The following is a 19,528-nucleotide window of genomic DNA, read 5'->3' on the forward strand; positions in this document are numbered from 1 at the left end:
GCAATTTTACTCAGTTTCGCTTTCAGGTCATAACGGCGTCTGAACGAATAGTACTTCCGGTTTAAAAAAAAACTTAAGAAAACCAATACTCCTCAGCGAGTCGTAAAAAAGGAGATCGCCTAAATAATAGCCGTTGACGGCGGTCTAAATCCCAAGATTCTCATCAGTTAAAATTATGAGCAAATCAAATTATCATCTAAAACACATTTTGAACTTGCAACCCAAACAATCGGTTTTCAATTCCAAGAAATGTTGCATTGAGCGAGGAGAATTGAAACCAAATACGAAAGTACAATATCAGGCTGATCATGAGCATTATACTGCAACATGTTTGTTGGCATTGAACCCCGATTGTGTGGGTTGCAGGCTCAAAATTTGTCCCAAATAACAATTTGATTTGTTCATGATTGGCAGTGATGAGAATCTTGCTCTTATACTACGGAGTTTGAAGACCTGTTGCTAAAAATTGTGAAAGAAAAATGATGAAATAAAAAACCCGTCAAATATCGAAAACAGTCCAGCAAAAATTTTGCATAAAAACGATAAGAGATCAAGAGCAGTTCCAAGAGTCTAGATTCTTCATGCAACCGAAATTCGGTCTAAAAGCGTTTTCAATTTCAAATCCTTTCTTGGCTCCTAGAAGGAAGATTACACTAAACAAACGCTTCGATTACATGCAAAAATGAAAAAAAAACAGGCGATTGTAATGAATACAAAACTTTGGCATGAAAAGTTGACAATGTCAGCGATCCAGTTAAAATGACCAAACCTTAATACGTCAAATCTGCATAAAAAGAACGGTATAACTATCCTGTTAGTATTTAAATGGGATATTGATTATTCTAAACCGAGACAATTAAAAACAGGATATTGTTCATCAATTCTGAAATCTTTCAACCAAATTGATTTTCAGTCGCACTTCTAAGGAGGCTTTCAGTCGCACCCAAACGTTGGCTATGGTTTCAATATAAAGAGATCTGAGTTGAATTAACATCTCAACTAACACAATAAATCCTCAAACCGATTTAAAATTAGCAAATTTAAAGCAAACCTTATTTTGATCATATCCATAGCTGTAATAAGGGTAGTTAGGCGCCCCATTCACGTGCATCAACTGTTGCGTGGGTGTGGGTGTGTTCAAAGCGTCTGTACTGTTAGTTGTAATTTGATTCCTCAGCCGTTCTGTGACACTATGAGCCCGGTTTCTGTTCACGCTTGTCATAAGGGAGGATTGATTTGAGTATGACTCACTGTTGTTTCTATTGGGATGATGTCGTGAATTGTTATTGTCGGCCTCAATTGAGAAATTGTCGATGTCTCGTTTCAACTGGACAAGTCGGAATTTCATGTCTCTCAACTAAAGGCACAAGCTAAATGAATCTCTTCAGACAATAAAAGATAGATCGTCAACATTTGCTAGAATTCACTTATTTTTGTACAAATAATTTGAGGTTAATACTATCAAGTTTTACAAAACTGACCAAAATCTAATTCACAATTAGTCACTGAAACTGTAATTATCCAAGCTACAACAGAAACAACCTAACCTGTGTCTCCATGTTGTTAATCTGTTGCTTCCTCTGTTTCCTGACAGCCCTCTTCAGCTTATGACCTCCTTCTTGTAACAACTTCTTCTCTGCCTCCACTATCTGACCCTTCATGTCAACCTCCGTCTGAAAATGGCACAAATTAGCTCTTCAAGAGAGCGAGAAAACTATGATAAACATGTAAACATGATCGACTGACCTCCGTGCAAATTGTGATGATACCAACGGACCCGACACTATTGCAACCCGACACTACAGTGAACAGATTTTTAAAACCGGACACAGTTCTACAATTGGTTAAAAAGTTCCGGGTTTGAGTCTCTTGAAAGATAAAAACTGTCATATCTTACGAGACCTTTCTGCAATATTTTAGTAAAATAAGCACCTGCAATATTGCTCGTTCACTCTTCATTTCTTCTAATCTGTCAACACCCTTTGCGCCCTCCCCTGGACCCGTCCGTCCTTTGACACTTCCCCCACCTCCGAACAGCTGCTTCCCTTGCAGTTGTTGCTGCTGTTGTTGAATGGCCAGCTGGTCCACACTAAGTAGCACGCTCTCTGGTAGTTGGAAGGTAGTGCCTACCCTCTTCCTGGGGGCAGGGGGACTGCTGCCTGGGGTGAGGGGGTACTCTCGAGGTACCATTCCTGTTATCTCCTGAAACAGGTTGCAAAACTATTTTCGTATCTTAAAAATGTTTTCATCGTTTCGAAAAACTAACAATCTTCTTTCTAATTTAATATATTTATTTTTGGTTATCTTTTTGAAGAACCATTAATTTCTAAACTAAATTATTGGTGGGCCACAATAAAAAGCAGCTCACAGATGTGATCAATGAAGACGTTGACGAGACTGACGGGGTCCAGATTCAGAATCGCCTTTCATACCATGAAACTGCTGTCTCCTCAAAACAGTTCCGGTGAATCGCATACTTAGAGACTAGTAAGGCGTAAGGCTCTAAGAGAGCTACTCGACCACTCAATGCCCTCCGGGCGCTACCTGTTTATCCCGTTTTTGAGGACGAACAGTTAAAAGGGTCAGACGAAAAATGAAAAACCGCATAGAAGACCACAGGACTAATATAATTGCTACAAACTTTATTTGAGAGCAATTAATTATGGATGGTGGTATCAGTGAGGGAGGGAGGGGGGAGGGGGTGGAAATAAGGCAACTTACACTCTCTTGCAAACAGACTTCTTTCAACTGGTCCAGCTTGACCCTGAGTCTATCGAGAAGGGTGTCTCTCTGGGCACTGAAGGCGACAACCAAGTCTTGCAAAGTCTCCATACTCGGACCCAAATCGCTCGTTCCTAAAACACATCACTTTATAATTCAATCAGTCCAATTCAAAATTAATAGAGCCCGCAAAAAGACAGGCCTTTCTTGAAAGACATTTAAATTCTGTTTGAGCTTTGACTACAACACAGAACAATGTATTAGCAAAACTTCAAAAGATCAGCTTTTTATGTAATAAATAGTTTCATTTCGACTCCGCTTAAAATAAACTTCACAAAACAACACAAATGATATCACTCCCCAACAATTTGTACCTATCTGAAAATTGGCAAACATTTTATTCTGCAATTTATATTCCCGTGAGCAAAATCAATTTTGATTTCATTGAATATTACGTTCCCCAAGTAAACAATTCTCCAAGATATTTGTCAACTATTGTCTGTTTTTAGTCAGATAGGTCGGTGATTTACTACCACGCATGTGAGCACTATATTTCCGCAAATCACATTTTAAAATCATTTCTTATCTGACCTCGGCCGCAGGAATGAAAACTTGACTGCTCCAGCAATACAGAAAGAAAATTAACCCTCAATTGTAAGGCCTGATACGAAGTAAAGATAAATTTCAATGTATGAGCTATAATTATCTCACATCAGGAAAAAAATGAACAGGATAAGGGAGTAATTTATAATCTGTGATATGTATATCAAGTCGAGATTTATGTCGACTTTCAAAACCAAAATTCTTCCAAGATAAGGTTGCAATGTTAGTGCCAGCTAAGTTGAACTTTGTTTCCAATATAACAAATAGGTGATAGGTATAAGTTATAAATAATCAAGAAATCAGCTTTTCAAATTAATTGAAACAATATGTCCAATAAATTAATAAAACTAGGTACTAATAACTTGCATATAATTGAACTGATAATCCGATTACATCGAATTTCTTTAACAAAGACACGTAAACCTACCGTCTATTGTTCACACCACAACAATAATCACCCCAAATAGACTTACAAACTTTATCAACAATAAAACCACAATGGGACAATTTGAGATAACATGTCCTAATACGAATTAAATTGCGCAACTGTGATTATACACAGCTTGAAGCAATGTTCAATTTCCAGATTACCAAACTGCTAATACGCGTATCAATCAGCGACACTACAAAACCTGAAAATTTCTCAAAAAATGGTATAGCCCGAAACTCGCCAGATAATCTTATTGTTATTTTTGATACATGCATTTGGCAAATATTGATTGACTTGATTGTTGCACATTATAAAGTTGTACCCATTGAAAAAAAAAATCTAGATATTGTGGGGAAAAACACATGGAGTTGACAAGAACTCAAATGACCCGGAAAAGAGAAATTATTGAAGTTGTAAAGGAAATGAGGAATGATCAACTTTGAGCCTCACAAGAAAGGACACTTGTACATCAATCTTCTAACCAACAATTTATAAGTTAAGGAGAAAATCACATTACAGTGATGCAGTTCGAATCAGAAATCTATGCGTAGAGTCTACTTGACTCTTTTAGGATCATAAAGGTGCAAAAACCCTCCCTCTCAATATCATCTTTTCCAATACACAAATCCCCTTCAACTAACTGGGACCAGAACCTAAAGAAACCCCAATTGCACAAACACACCATGAGTGGCACTATAAATTTTTGCCGGTTCTATGATGGAAACATTTGTGTACCTGAGAGCATTGAGAAGCTTCTAGAAGAAGTAGAACATGATCCCTCTCCTCCCCCTCCACCGTCACCCCCTTGACTGCCCCCACTGTCGGTAGTAGCTCCTCCTTCAGTACACCCACTGTATCTGAAACATGAGAGCGTATCAGAATTTAAAAAGTGCAACGCCAGAGTCGAACGGTCCATCTTTCCCCTAGGTGGATTATCTCCAATCAATTTAACACTACTATAATATTTTGTAAAAAGTTTGTTCCTTATTATCTGGAACCAAAAATTACACAGGTGGAATACAGGTCCCAAATCTACCACCGTTTATAGCCCCAATTAGGGAATTTCTCCCAATCAGGGAATTTCCCAAAAGTGGGAGGAGGGCGATTACAAAATGAAATATAGCTGTTGGCAAAAAAATAGCTGCTATAGCTTCGCAGATCTGCAGTCTCAAACATAGCCGGTAAATGCACATCGGGGTTGAAACAGAAAAAGAAAACATAGCCGGCAAAATGCTGGAAAATAGCCGAGGTCGACCCGCTTGACGAGCATTGGGATTGAAACAGAAGTAGAAAAAAACTCTAAACTGAAAGCTATTAAGCTTAATGCTGATGCCAGCTAGCAATCACTCTAATGAACTTCGATAACCTAATGCACTATGACTAAATGACCGGACTTGATCGGTTTATCCCGTTTCTATTGATCCCGTTTATTTTACTCTATTGACCTTGAGTGCATTCACTACATTGCGCAATTCAATGCGTGAAAAATTTGAAATCCGTTCAGTTGAAACAGTGAGTGAGGTAAGTCAGAAGTCAAATGTGAAAATCGTTGACTTAATTAAAACCAAAAACGTGATCAAAAGGTAAAGCGAATTAAAGAAAGGAGAGCGCCTAAATAAAAGCCGCTGAGAGGCTGACGGCATCTATTTGAAAAAACAGATAGAAATTGATAAGAAAACCTGAGGAAAATTCGTCTTAAGTTTCAAAAAGTTTTATAATACTGAGTTATATTCTAAAACAAAACTTAATTCAGCTTCTAAAATGCAGGCCGCTAAGCTTAATACCAACGTCAGCTAGCGATACCTCTAATAGACTTTGGTATACTAGAACACTGACTTAAGGACCAGGCTTTATTGTTTTAACCCGTTTATTTTCATCTTGTTCTTTTGATATTTCCAGTAATCACTACATTGCGTAATTCAAAGCGTGAAATAACTTCAAACTCATTCAGTTTAAACAATGATGTGCGGTAAGTGACGAGTCAAACGTGAAAATCGTGACTTGAGAAAAAGCGTGACCAGAAAGCAGAACGGAATTTAAAAACTGAGCAGGTCATTTAGAAAAAAACAACGTAGAAAAAAAAGCAAACAAAAATTGTGAAAATTAGTCAAAATGCAGCATATGAACAAAAAATTACCACAGAGAACGCGAATTTCTGTTCGAACACTGTTTTCTCACTCTACTACAAGTACAATTATAATGGGAAAACAACAATTCAGCAATCGCGACAACTCCATTGGTCCCAGAAATTTGGACCAGCAAAAGTAAGCACAAAACATCTCTGATACTGAAATAACGCGAAACACTATACGAAAATAAATTTAAAAATTTTTTTTGCAATTTATCCAAATTTTAAAAAAGTTTGGTACCTATGAACCTATATTGAATATTTAATTGAAATTGCTCACGAGCATTAAGCTTAACTAACAGCAATAAACAATAATGGGTGGAAAATAGCTTAAAATAGCCTTAAAACCGGAGAATATGTTGAAAAACCTCAAATAGCGTAAAACTCCTTTTAATTACCCATAACCTTCGAAACGTTATCAAAACAACTTGAAAACCCTGGCCAGCCAAATGCCGAAAATTAGCCGCCGTTGACCCGCTGGACGCATATTGGGATTGAAACAGAAAACGAAAAAAGATAGTCAGACGAAAAGTTGGAAGTAGAACAAAGACACCTGCGACTTCACTGCTGGAGTCAATCTGCTTTAGAGAGCAAATAAAAAACATAGCCGACAAACTGCCGAAAAATAGCGCCCTTTGATCAGCTTGACAAAAATTGGTATTGAAAAAGAAAAATGAAGATAGAAACGGGCAGACGAGGTGTCAAAGTATTCTTATTTGATGTGCAAATTGTGCATATTCGGTTAGATTCTAAAATTAGACTTAATTCAGCTTCTATGCTGAACAATTCTATTAGGCATAAAACTAATGCGAGCTATTTATCGCTTTAATGAACTTTGATAACTTAATGCATTATGACTTGATGACCGGGCTTTATATGTTTATCTCGTTTCTTCTAATTTTGCTCTTTTGACTTTGACCGTATTCACTACAATACGTAATTCAATGCGTGAGAAAACTTAAAATCCATTCAGTAGAAACAGTGAGTGAGGTAAATCAGAAGTCAAGCGTGAAAATCGTCACTTCAGTAAACGAAAAACGTGGTCCAAAGTTAAAGCCAATTAGAAAAAGGAGAGCGCCTAAATAAGAGCCGTTGAGAGGCTGACGGCGGTTATCAAGTATAACTTTATTCTAAGATAACCTTTTGGGCAGCATAGAAAATTTTTAAACATAGCTGGCAGATTGCCGGAAAATAGCCGCGATAGACGCTTGTGGCCTTCCATGAATTGGAACAACTAAAGAAATAAGATAGACAGATCGACCACCAGTCCTTTAATAGACAACTACACTTTTTGGGTTAGATTTTGACTGTCAATTTTTTGACCTATACAGTCTATAGGGAAAAAGCGCTAAGAGAGCTTTTTCAAAATTGATATTCGAAATCGAAAGCTCAAGACTAATACTCAAGAACTAGGGCATATAAATTTGGCACTTAGATGCACACTATTTTATGTTCATAAAACTTGAATTTCCATAAGTGAGTTCAGAAGTCATTTTTGTGAGTGAGGTAAGTCACGCAATTGACCTAAAAGCAGAAATGACGTCAGTAACACAAATTTTAACTGCAAAGCAATAGAAGTCACTGAAGTCAATTCCAAGAAGCCAATTCCAAGAAGTCAATTCCAAGAAGTCAGGTCGTAAGAATCATCGATGGAGACGACGAATTAAAAAAAACCACGATGTCTCCAATAATAGCCGCTATCGCTTCGCGGCTATTAAAAAACATAACCGACTAAACGTCGGAAGAATTGCTCTTGAACGACTAGTGGGAGCTCTAATCAATTGCAGCCTGCTTCAGTCGGGGGGGGGAGCCTAAATGGGACTAAGAAGTTCTATAGTGGGCTTCAAATAACCACATTAGAGGTTAACATATACCACTATTAAGATTTAAAGTAAAAAATGACACCAGTTTCGGCGCAGTTTTCATTTGACTTTTAGTATTAAATTGCCGCCAATTGAGTTCAGCTGCTTGAAATTGTGATTGAGAGGGAATTTTAGATCACGCGAAATGCAAAAAGTCAAGGGCGCAAAAGTCACTCGAAAAGTCAAAATTGTCAAGCGAAAATTTTGCATAAAAAAGACACACGTTTACAATAATTGCTATGAACTACGTTCAAGAGCAATTAAAAACAAAAAACAACTTGATAAAGCCGCACGTGAACAAAAAATTTGCTGTTAGCAAGAAAATTTTCACACCTAGATTTCTCGTTCTGTTTCAAAAGAAGGTATGATGAACAAATTAAACACTCTCTCATTTCTCAGCTCTTCGCAGTTGTTCAGAGCAACAACTTCTAACTTTATTCACTCCCTGAACTTCGTTTTCTTGCTCGCTTGCTTATGAAAAAAACAGGAAACCATAAAGCCTCTTCGAGTCTTAAAAAGATAGCGCCCAACACAATGCAAAGTCCTTGAAATGTAAATTCTTTGAAATGTAAATTCTTTGAAATTCTTTAGGATAGCGCCTAAACAATAGCCGTTCAGAGGCTGTCGGTAACTATTAAAAAGATACTGAAAAAAAACAGACCGAAAAGAAAATTTTCGGTAATTTTTTTAACTAATTTTTGAGATGTTACATTATGATTAAGAATCTGCATAAGTGTGAAATATTCAGGAGATATCTACCAGAAACTAGCTGCGATAGCCTCATAGACCAGTAGTCTGAAAACACAAATAAACAGAACACGCAAAAAAATAGGAAAAAAAGTTTTATGCAAATTGCTATGATAACAGTAATACCTGTAATAGATTTAGAATAATGCACTGTAAAGCTGCCCTCAAATAACCTTCAATTAGGTTAAGATAACCTCAATTGATCTCAATTATCTAAAGTCAGCAAAAATCAAAGTGAGAGACAAGAAACGCGATTTCGAGTTTAAAAATACACTATAGTACCAAAAACCTACGTACAGCATGATTTCTGCTTTTAAAGCATGATTCGTGCTTCATCAGCACGATTTGCGCTAAGGCGTGAAAAAATGTGTGAAATTTAGAAGTTTTAAGAGAAATAACACAAAAAATTTGAGTTCGGACAAACGATCACTTATGTTTTGGGGTGCAATACGATCAGATGGACGGAAATTGCTTGTTAAGTGTTCAAACAAGCTAAATGCTGTCAGTTATTTGGAAATTTTGAAAATTTACGAAAAAAATGCATTTGCTGGACATTATTTTTCAACAAGATAATGCTCCTGTGCATAAATTGAAGATTATCGGCCATTTTTTTCAAGAAAACGAGTGGAGGGTACCAGCATGCAGTCCAGATCTGAGTACTATTAAAAATTTTTGGGCGATTTTGAAGCAACGATTACGAAAACAGACAGTTTTTTGGGAAAATTTAGAAGAAAAAGTGTATGAAATTTGGAATGAAATTGACGCAGACGTCGTGAGAAACCTGTATGAAAACTATACAAACCGTCCACTAGACGTTAAAAAGCTAAAAGTGTAATGATGCGTTATTAGAGAACAAATTTGAACTCAAAATGTTATATTATTTGATATTTGTATTGCTTTTTAAAAAATCTTTAGGTGTACGTAGCTTTTTGGTACCATAGTGTAGCTCAAACACATTTCTATTTGGTTGATTTTCATTGCGCGCAAAAGCACTCTTTTCACCGTGACTGAGATCAATTGTTAACAGAAATTCGTGAGTCCGGTGGTAAAAATAGCAACTCAAGAACCACGTCATTAAGAAAAAAAGTATTTCGTTAATAGGTCTAATTGAAAATCTGGTGAATTCATCAAATGCCCCCAGATAGACAATTCAATTTAGCTCACTTTACATTTATCTTGTATCAAAGTTCTGTTAAAGTCCTTTGCTGAGATTATAATTATACCTATAGTTGCTTGCTCCGCCTCCACTGTTACGATAAACATTGGCTCCGGCTGGATGACCATTGTTCAAGCGACCGCGAACACTCCCCACACTTAGACTGCTGGCCAAGGGTTTTGAGTGGTGCTGAAACCTGAGAAAAAAAATCAATTAATAATTTTATAAATAATTGGGTTGTATTGAAAAAGTACAGGAAGTGGCTGGCTAGTATAATTCTGAAAGAATAATGTAGAATGATTGAAGGAGAAAAAATAACCGACTAATGTCGAACAAACTGCTATCAAACACCTGCGTGGTTTACTTTGCAAAAGCTAACGGGGTGGGGGTTAGCCTAAGAGGGGTAATTGGTAGGTGAGGGACCGAAAGGTGAAACCACTTAATGTTATCCCCTACACCATTAATTTTCGCGTCTTTAGCAGTTCCTATTACCATTTAGAGAGTATTAAATCTCATAAAGAACTGCACCGCGCATTAACATGTCCGTGTCTCACCAGTTAATCCTAATCGAATAACGCCGGAAGAATTACAATCGAACAACTAATGGAAGCTCGAACCTATTGCAGCCTGCTTCAGTCGCGGGGGGGGGGGGGAGTTATAAAATTCACTTGGGAGTTTCAAATGACATCATTAGAGGTTATTATATACCACTATACCCACTAATAAAACCTAAAGTGAAATTAATTACACCAATTTCAGCACACTTTTTATGTAATGGTTACGTGACTCTGCTTGAATTCAGTGAGAACTTCTGTTGTTTATCGAGACACGCGAAGCGATTCGAGATATTAAGTCAGAATTTCGAAGTGACTTCTGCAGAGTCGTGTAACCACGTTTAAAACACTAAAACACGAAACGCGCACGTTTTAAAATGATGAAAGTCAACGGAGGTCAACTTCTGGCATTTTAACTTCTGGCACTGCAGACTTTCGGCATTTTAAAATGTGCACGTGAGTGTTTTACTTGTCTTTCAGTAGTGCGGCCACTTGAGTTCAGCTGCTGATACTTGTGAATCAGAGAAATTTAGATCACACAAAACAAAAAAGTCAAGGGCATAAAACCGAGAAGGCTACAAATAGCGCCAGCTATCGATTTTGCTACTGTTAATACAAAACCCGTAAAATGCGTCTCAAATGTCGAAATGACAAAAGCAGCTCAATATTACATCTAAAAGTCTAATACATGATTGAAATAGTCGAAAATAATTTCAAACGTACAGCTACTAGTTATTACGGTTCAGAAAAACCAACTGTACTCGAAAAAGCTAAATAACAACTAACATAGCCGGCAGATTGCCGGAATAGCTGCGAAATAGACTTGCGTGCCGTAAAATACAGATGGAAAAGATACAGAAGTGAGTTGATAATAGTTATCGTCGCCGCCTATAAAACTTACAAGTTTATTTCAAAGGAGGTTGTTTTTGGGTGCAAAAAAAAGTTTCCCTGTCGCGTCTCGAACCGGCGATCTCCAGATTAACAGCCAGTCGCCTTAACCACTCGGCTGTCGGACCATACAATCTGTTTTCTTACAATCAACTTTGCTTTAGGAACAGATTCTGTTTCTGAATAACCGCAATTTAGGTCACGCAGAAAGCGTGAAATCAAGCGCGAAAAAGCCATTTAAGCAGTGACGAGACAGAATGTTCTAGAACAAATGTAAAACGAAAATAAAGCGTCAGACGACGAAACAAAAAAAACCAAGAGCACCGCAATATAGCTACGCTCAGCTTACAGCTTCGCAGCTATAAAAAACAGCTCTTTTCTTGCTCTTTATAAAAATTCCCACCATGGTCAGAAAATTATTCTCTTCTCTCTGCTCGTTTACTCGATGCGCCGTTTGACCTAAAAACTTAGCTTACACAAGCAGCATTGAATTCTACATCTTGCTTTAAATACACTAAAACATAGCTGGTAGATTTCGAGAAAACAGCCGCAATGGCTTCGATCTGCAGTCTCGAAAAAACAGTAAAAAAGACAGACCAAAAAAATTGGTCTTTTCATTGAAGGCTGATATGTTATATTTTGATTTAAAATCAGTAAAGTTTTTGCTACCTCTATTAGCTGCTCTTTAATAACTTTCATTTAGAGCGACACACACCCATTTGACCTTATCTCTTAAATTAAAGTAAAAAAAGTCAATTTCAAAGTCAGGAAGTCATTTTTGTGAGTGAGGTAAGTCAAGTGTGACCAAAAAATTAATCACGCAAAAGAACAAAAAACTCGCTCCACTAAGAGCAAAAAATGACGCCACGCACGCACTCCAGTTGAAATTGCATGAATGAATGAACAAAAGCACATTTGAAGTGGTTGTGATGTCATATGGTCGTAACAAAAATCGCGACGACGAAATAGAAAAAAAAACCAAGAGAAGGCCAATAATAGCCCCAGCTATCGCTGTGCGGCTATTAAAAATATCGAACCTAAAAAGACGCTCTTATAGGGCCCTATTTATTTTTACGATTTGAGTTATGGTTTTTTGGGATCTATTCTGTTTCGGCCCCCAGTGTTTTTTACGCACCCCGGTTACAAACTATATATTGTTATATAGCACGTTACTATGTAAAAAATAGCACGTTCGAAGGGGGGGGGCGTAAAAGACATTAGCCCCCTAAGCTGGAGGGGAAAAAACAGAATAGATCCGTTTTTCGTTTTTTAACAACTCGTAGAGGAGCATTGAGATCAACTTTGATCACGATACTCTATTTCGAGTCGCTCAAAAACAAAAACCATAGCACCTCTGAGTCGTATAAAATTAATAGGGCGCCTATAATAATATTGCAGTTTTCTTCAGTCAGGAGGGGCGAGTATTTAAATTCACTAAGGGGGCTGGGCTTTAAATGACGTTATTATAGGTTATTAATATACAACAAAAACCGCTACTAAAATTTGAAGTAAAAAATTAATCCAATGTTGGCTCACTTTTCATTTGACTTTTAGTAGTAACACTACTTTGAGTTCAACTGCGTGAGAGAAATTTAGAACATAACCGACCATCTTCGGGCAAAAGGCTCTCAAACGATTGGCCAGCGGTTGGCTTCGGTAGTAGCCAGCTAGGGCTTCAGGATATGTTAGCATTAGGGGGTGTGTGATCAGAGTGGGCTGTCAAGCGTTGGCGGGGTTCAGGCGATGTGGGGGTGGGGGTTGTAGGAGGGGTTATGGGGGAGTTTCGGGATTGGGGGACTCAGGTGATTCAAACTTTTAAGATTAAGAACCGCCCTTCATACCATGAAATTGTCCTCAACAGTGGCCAATTGCATACTTATCGAGGCGTAACGCTCAGAGAGCAGCTCAGCCAATTAATGCCCTCTGGTAGCTACCTGTTTATAACATTGAGGACAAAAATTCAAACATGAGGACAAAAATTCAAATGGGTCGGACGAAAAATCGCATAAAAATAACCACAAGACTAAAATAATTACTGCAAACTTCGTTTGAGAGCAGTTAATTAATGCTACCTAATTACATTGTGATTTGTATTGAAAAAGTGTCAGGAATTGTTTAGAAAAATTCAAAAGAAAATATATATTAAAGACAGTTTAAAAAAACATACCCGGCAGATTGCCGGAAATTAGCCGCCGTTGATTCCAATAAGCATGATTGGGATTGAAAGAATAAAGATATTGAAAAAAAAGATTTTTGTACAAAAACATTTTTAAGTCCGATTTATTTTGATGGCATTTCGCAGTTGAAAATAACGTACTTCTGTTTCTTAGAGAGAGGCTACAGGGGCTACTATCAATACCAATAAGCATTAGAGATGGTAACTAAGACTTATAGGAACGACGTTCAAATAGCGGGCATCTAAAATTGGGCTTTATGGGTTTATCCCGTTTCTACTTCAGACTTCAATTTTTTTATACTGACTCTGTTCATTTTGAATTGCTTTGCTGAGCAACTGATGTTCAAAATCACTTTTAGCAGAATGAGAGAAGAGAGAAACTAGGCTAGAGAAGTCAAAAAGATATCACGCAAAATGTTGAAAAAGCGGCAAAATGAGGTAAAGCGAAACATTTTTTTATTCGACGAATTAAAAAAAACATAGCAGGACAAGTCCTGACGTACAATTCAAAGAATTTTCATTGACTTAACAAACAACTAGACCTAGAACGGACAATGAGTGAATTGGGAAAACCATTTCTAAAAAATCAGAAAAAAGAACAAAAAAAACAGAAAATCAATTTCAAAATGCTGCTAGGGAGAACAAAAAACCACTAGTGAGATATGTAATTTTGATTCTAACAAAAAACTAGGTCCAGAATGGGCTGTGAATGGATTGGGAAAACTAGTTAGAAAAAAAATCCGATCCAAAAAATCGAAAAAACAGTAAAAATCGGAGTGAAATTGCCGCATGTGAACAAAAAACCACTACCGAGAAACCGAGTTTTTGTTCAAACACCGTTTTCTCACTCTACTTTAAAATTAGAGCAAAAAAAAAATTCACGCCGCAAAACCACTCGCTTTTTCGCTCCATTTCCTGTTTCGGCGTGACCAAAATCACCACTCCAATTTGACTTCAAAAATCATGAAAATGTGTGAACAGATCTTAAAAAAAAAACATAGCCGGAAGAATTCCGGAAACGACTCGAAGGAAAAAACGAACGCCCCTAACAAACATAAAACTTACTCTACTGATTGACCACAATAACTAACATAATGCTTATCCTACTGAATAACACTTGACACTTTAAAACAAAAAAAAGAAAAAGAACAATGAAAAAATAACTGACCAGAAAAGACGATAAAGCACGTGATAAAAATTTTACATTGAGTTGCAAGTTTAAAAACAACTTTTGGCAAAAACTCGTGAAATAGGTTAAGTTTAATTTTGTTGAAACACTGCTATTTGAGACAAAAACCAAACACAAATTTCAAGTAGAATAAACGTAGGTAAAAGAAAGGAAATGAGAAACAAAACCAAAAACATTTTCTGTAAAAAAACAAAAAAAAATTGGCCACAAATAATGAATCAAATACCATTATGCTGAAATCAAATCATTATTTCAAAAAACCTTCAATACTACATCTGGTCAAGTGTCCACCAATCCAAATCATTGTTTATTTATATGAGTAAAAACGAAGAACGAAAAAAATAGAAAAAAGTTAGTGTTTAAGAAAAGTTAGTGATATTTGTCATTGAAAAGTGCACTAAATATATTTCAACAAAACCTCTAGAAAAGCTCCTATCAAAAACTAGACCATTAAAAACTAGCAAAAAGCAGACAATCAGAAGAACTCAGCAAAAATTCAAAAAAAAAAACACGAAAATTTGCGGAACTCTTCATAAAAGTTACTCAATTATCTTTAAAAAAATGATTCAAAACTGAAATCAAAATCATCAACATGCATCAAGGACAAATAATTTGGACTATAGGCATCCCCAAATGCTATAAAAAATTGAAGAACAAAGGGCATTTAAAAAAATTGAAAAAAAAATCATAGAAAAAATTGAGCTTTTTTTCAATTTCACGGGAGCACATAGACCCAAAAAACGTTAATTGGAGTGAATTAGTACTGGAAGACTTCGAAAACAATAGGAAAGTCGAATAGGCTGAAAAATTTTTCTAAGTTTAGAAAAAAACACGAAAAACAACAAAAAATTAAGAAAAATAATTCAAAATTTTTCAGTTTATTGTCATTTTTCTAAACAAAAAAATCGTTTCCAACCTAAGAGAATGTAATCACTTGGTATATAAAAACTCAGTTACTAACATGCGTCTATTCAAAGCCATTACAAAGCATTATAACAAAACAAAACGCAAAAAATTGCTTAAATTCGCCTAAAATTCAGCAAAATAGCTGAAAAACCAGCAAAATGGCATAAAAATCTTATTAATGACCACAAACTTGCGAATCACTATTAAAACAACCCTAAGCATCACACAATATCATAATCAGACTTCCAAACCAAAAAAATAACAAAAAAACGGTTTTAAAAAGCCGCATGTGAACAAAAAAATTTCGCTCGCTTAGAGAAAATTTTTTCACACATCAATTTATCGCTCTCTCAAAAACAGCGGTATGAACAAAAACCACTCTCTTTTCGCTCCACTCTTCAATTTTGTTCAGCACAAAAACCACTCCAAATTTTTTCACGCGTTTCATTTCCCGCTTTAAAAATCACTCCAATAAAATTGATTAAAAAAAAAAAAAGGACTTCTCCAATACTCCTCTTCGAGTCGTAAAAAAAGACAGCGCCCCAATACAATTCAAATTCTTTGAATTGTAATAGGAGCGCTATAATAGCCGGCTGAGAAGATGAGGGCGGCTATTAATAAGAGACTTACGCCTTGAACAAAGCGCTATCAAGCAACTGCTGTGGTTTTGGCTTGGTTAGGGGGTGAAAGTTGGGCGGAGTCGAAATCACTTAATTATTTTCCGCTTCAGTAGTTTCTATTACCACTTAGAGTAGTAAAGCTCTTAAAGACCTACACAGCGCATTAATGTGTTCGTGGCTCACCAATTTATCCTCGAGGACGAAGCGTACGAAAGAAAAACAATCTGAGGCCGGAAAACTGCTCCTATTTAAAAAGCTTACTTACTGAGACCAGCAGCTTAACCAGGTGTGCGGGGCTGGGGTAAGATAAATAAATGGGCTTCAAAAATCTTGAATTTCTGCCTTGCACAGTAATTAGTGCTCGCTGCGCATTTTAAAGACAACTGCATTGTGACAGAGCCCTCGGGCTTTACCAGTTTATCCCTTTTCTTTCGACAAAAGTCAAAATGCTTAATTGAGCGAAAGAACATTTGAGCGTTCACAGAGCAATTAAAATCGAAAAAAGGCGCTAAAACAGATCACGAGGACCCAGCTTATTGTGGGTTACTACGTTTGACAGCAATTAATCAATAACCCAGAAAAAAATCAACGAAAATACCCAATTTCTCTATTCTATAGATTAATCGAACTTTCCCGTTTGTGACCCCCTCCCCCAGCTTATTTGGTGCATACATTCCCACCCACTCCAAACCCCCCCCCCCCCCGACGCACGAGCCATATTTTTTCATAATTATTTACTATGTAATGGCACGTGGCACTGTAATGGGGGGGGGGGGGTGCAAATTGTACTGGGTAAATCCAGATTGTGAGCAAGTTTCGCAGTTTCTCAGAAGCTTGCTTCCTGATCATTCAGTTATATTCGTTCACAAACTATTGAATTAAATATATTTTAAATAAATTACCAACCTTGGGTTCTTGTTGATATTGAAACCTCCCATATTATATCCAGAATCGCTGAAACCACTCGTTGATGAGTTAATAGACAACTCGCTGGCCGACAAACCCGCAGTGGCCACACCTCCAGACCCGTTGGGATTCCACCCCACATCCTGCAAACTGCTGGCGTGGGAAGACTTACTGACATCTCTGTGATTGGGGGAGGACACGACACTTGGGCAATTCTGAGCCACCATTTCTGACGATAGACCTGAGGGTAGTGGAAAAAGTCGGGCGTTGGGGTTGTGATTATGATGATGAAAATGATTGTGAGAGTTAAAACTTGCGAGTGAGACTTCCCCAGCAGAATGGCGATTTCCAACCTGATTTCTGTTTCCGTCCTGAAAACGACAATTGAAACATTTATTAAGAACGGAGGACCAAATATACCGAAATATTTTAAAAAAACAATTAAGAAATCAGTTTGTAATCCAAGATTTCCTCAGGTCATTCATTGATCACTCTATATAGAAGCTTGAGCCGAAGTGCCCTTTTGATTGATTACCCCCAAAGGAATAGTATTTCTCCACTGGTGTCTCACAATTCTAGAATCTACTAGCTAAAAACCAAAAAAAAAGAATTTCAAATCGCTTTTGTAAATGCTTAATGTTTCACTGGCATTCCATTGAAAACTCGATGCAATTTACAACTTCATTGATTATTTTCGAGAGTGATCAACTCAGGGATTCAGACCTAATAAGGTTGTTCAAATAGCTCACATTATGCAATTAAACGAGAGACTAATTAGCCAGATTAAAATTACTGCCGAAGCATATTTGTCGTATTGCATTTAAAAGATACACAGCAGATTGCCGGAAAATAGCCGCCGTTGATTCCCATAACCCCTATTGGGAATTAAAAACAGAAAAAAAAATCAATTTGATTCTTGTACAGAAATTTAAAGTGCGAAATCTTTTAATTCATTTCGTAGTTAGACATACGCCTGTACCTTACTGAGAGGATACAAGGGCTAGTATCAATACCAATAAACATCAGCGATGGCAAATAACACTTGTAAGAACGAGGTTCAAGGAGCGGGCATCCAATTTCCCGTTTCTATCTTTGAATTCAATTTAAAAAAACGCTTTGAGCAAGATGAGTGAAGAATGAAATTAGCCTAAAGAAGTCAAAGATTTCATGCAAAATGTCGAAAAGCGGCAAAATGAGGCAAAGCAAGACAAATTCGTATTCAACAAAGTAAACAACAGCTTCGAAGGGGTGTTACGCACTGATTTTAGTAGTGTTCCCCGTGGTGTTATTGAGGTTTATATGAGGAGTAATTAACTTGAATTATTGCCATTTTACAAGGACTTATTTTGATGTTTCACAGTACGATTTTTAGCAGATATATTTTGAATAAAATTAGCTAGTAATAGCCTTTTATTGAGCGGTTCGGATGCGTGATATATCCACTAATTTGCCTTGCATTTTAGTATTAAGTTAGTCGCTATTTCATCTGTAACTTAGTTTATCAAACTTAGAGGTTTTCAAGAGAATTTCCAGTTCAATCTTTAATTAATTTAGCAAGAATTGTTGAATAATTTTAACAAGAAGTTTCTCAAGTTTTATCAAGTTTTTATAAGGTGATAGGCAACTGATTGTCAGGCTGGTTCTCCGGTGTTCTGGTGATAGTTGGGTCCGCAGGGTTGTGCCTTGAGTTGTATTGGTCCTTCGCAAATATTTACTGATTTTCAAGTAGGGCGATTTCCGGCTTTTGTACGTCTCTTGGTGTTTGTTCAGTACATAAACAAGTTCCGTATTAGCACCTACTTTATCAGAATAATTACTTCACCAAGTACATAATCTCTCATGAAGTTATTTACTGATTATGTGAATTTATCATCAAGAAACTCAAAAAAGTATATTGAGGCTTTTAGGCACTTGAAGTGTTTGCTAGTAAAACTGTCAATCTGCGGTTGTTTCTCATAAACATAAACAAATTAGGGGTTATAGGCCTAGATGGAATACTGGCTATATATGGCCTTGAAACTAACTGAATATGAACTAAATTATAGCACTTATTTATGGATATTTAAAGGAAAATCATCACGTAACTATGAGGGACGAAATAGGGGCGTGACACTACCCGACTTTATGAAAATTTTCCATGAAAATTTTAGTGAAAGAACTGGGGTTTTACAATTTTTCTATAAAACATATAATCTGCACAAGTATGAGGATATAAACATATTTTTATTGGAGCCACCCAATTTATGTTTTCTTAGAAAAGTGTTTAGGAACGAGAGCATTTAAGTTAAAGACAATTAATGAAGTTAAGAGAAACAAAGTTTAAATTAAGACAAGGTTAAAATAAAGAGGGTTAAGACAAGATTAAGAGCTTTGAAGGAACGTTAAAGATGTGAAAGTGCGCTAATTTCAGAGTAAAGAGTGAGGACATAAGTTTAAAGTTAAGATTAAGAGAAGACATTGAATTAGCACTGGAAATAATCATGGTTATTTCTTTGCATAATGGCTCTAAACTTTTGAGGAGGAGACACATATGGAGGGATGGTTTAAAGCACTGGTTTAGGTTGTGAATTGAGGTACTAGTTTGAACTTATGAAGCACTGATTAGTTAAGCTTAATGAATGAAGGGATATTTTAACTGTTAA

At 36.6% G+C, this 19,528-nt stretch overlaps 1 protein-coding gene across 4 annotated transcripts in view; it reads right to left on the bottom strand.

Annotated features, from left to right (window-relative positions):
• Window positions 1–985: 985 nt before the first annotated feature.
• The window catches only part of LOC142354268 (uncharacterized), a 301,959-nt gene continuing 283,416 nt past the window's right edge, over window positions 986–19,528 (bottom strand). For all 4 annotated transcript variants that reach the window (XM_075406530.1, XM_075406529.1, XM_075406528.1 and 1 more), the window contains 7 exons: window positions 16,887–17,257; window positions 9,715–9,843; window positions 4,490–4,611; window positions 2,722–2,855; window positions 1,933–2,202; window positions 1,548–1,673; window positions 986–1,357 (listed from right to left, as the gene is read on the bottom strand). In XM_075406530.1, the coding sequence (XP_075262645.1) occupies window positions 1,016–1,357; window positions 1,548–1,673; window positions 1,933–2,202; window positions 2,722–2,855; window positions 4,490–4,611; window positions 9,715–9,843; window positions 16,887–17,257 (1,494 nt within the window). In that variant the 3' untranslated portion in view covers window positions 986–1,015. The remainder of the gene's footprint in view (window positions 1,358–1,547; window positions 1,674–1,932; window positions 2,203–2,721; window positions 2,856–4,489; window positions 4,612–9,714; window positions 9,844–16,886; window positions 17,258–19,528) is intronic.

Source organism: Convolutriloba macropyga, chromosome 15 (genome assembly GCF_964194025.1).
Source record: "Convolutriloba macropyga chromosome 15, txConMacr16.3, whole genome shotgun sequence".
NCBI classification, from domain to species: Eukaryota; Metazoa; Xenacoelomorpha; order Acoela; family Convolutidae; genus Convolutriloba; species Convolutriloba macropyga.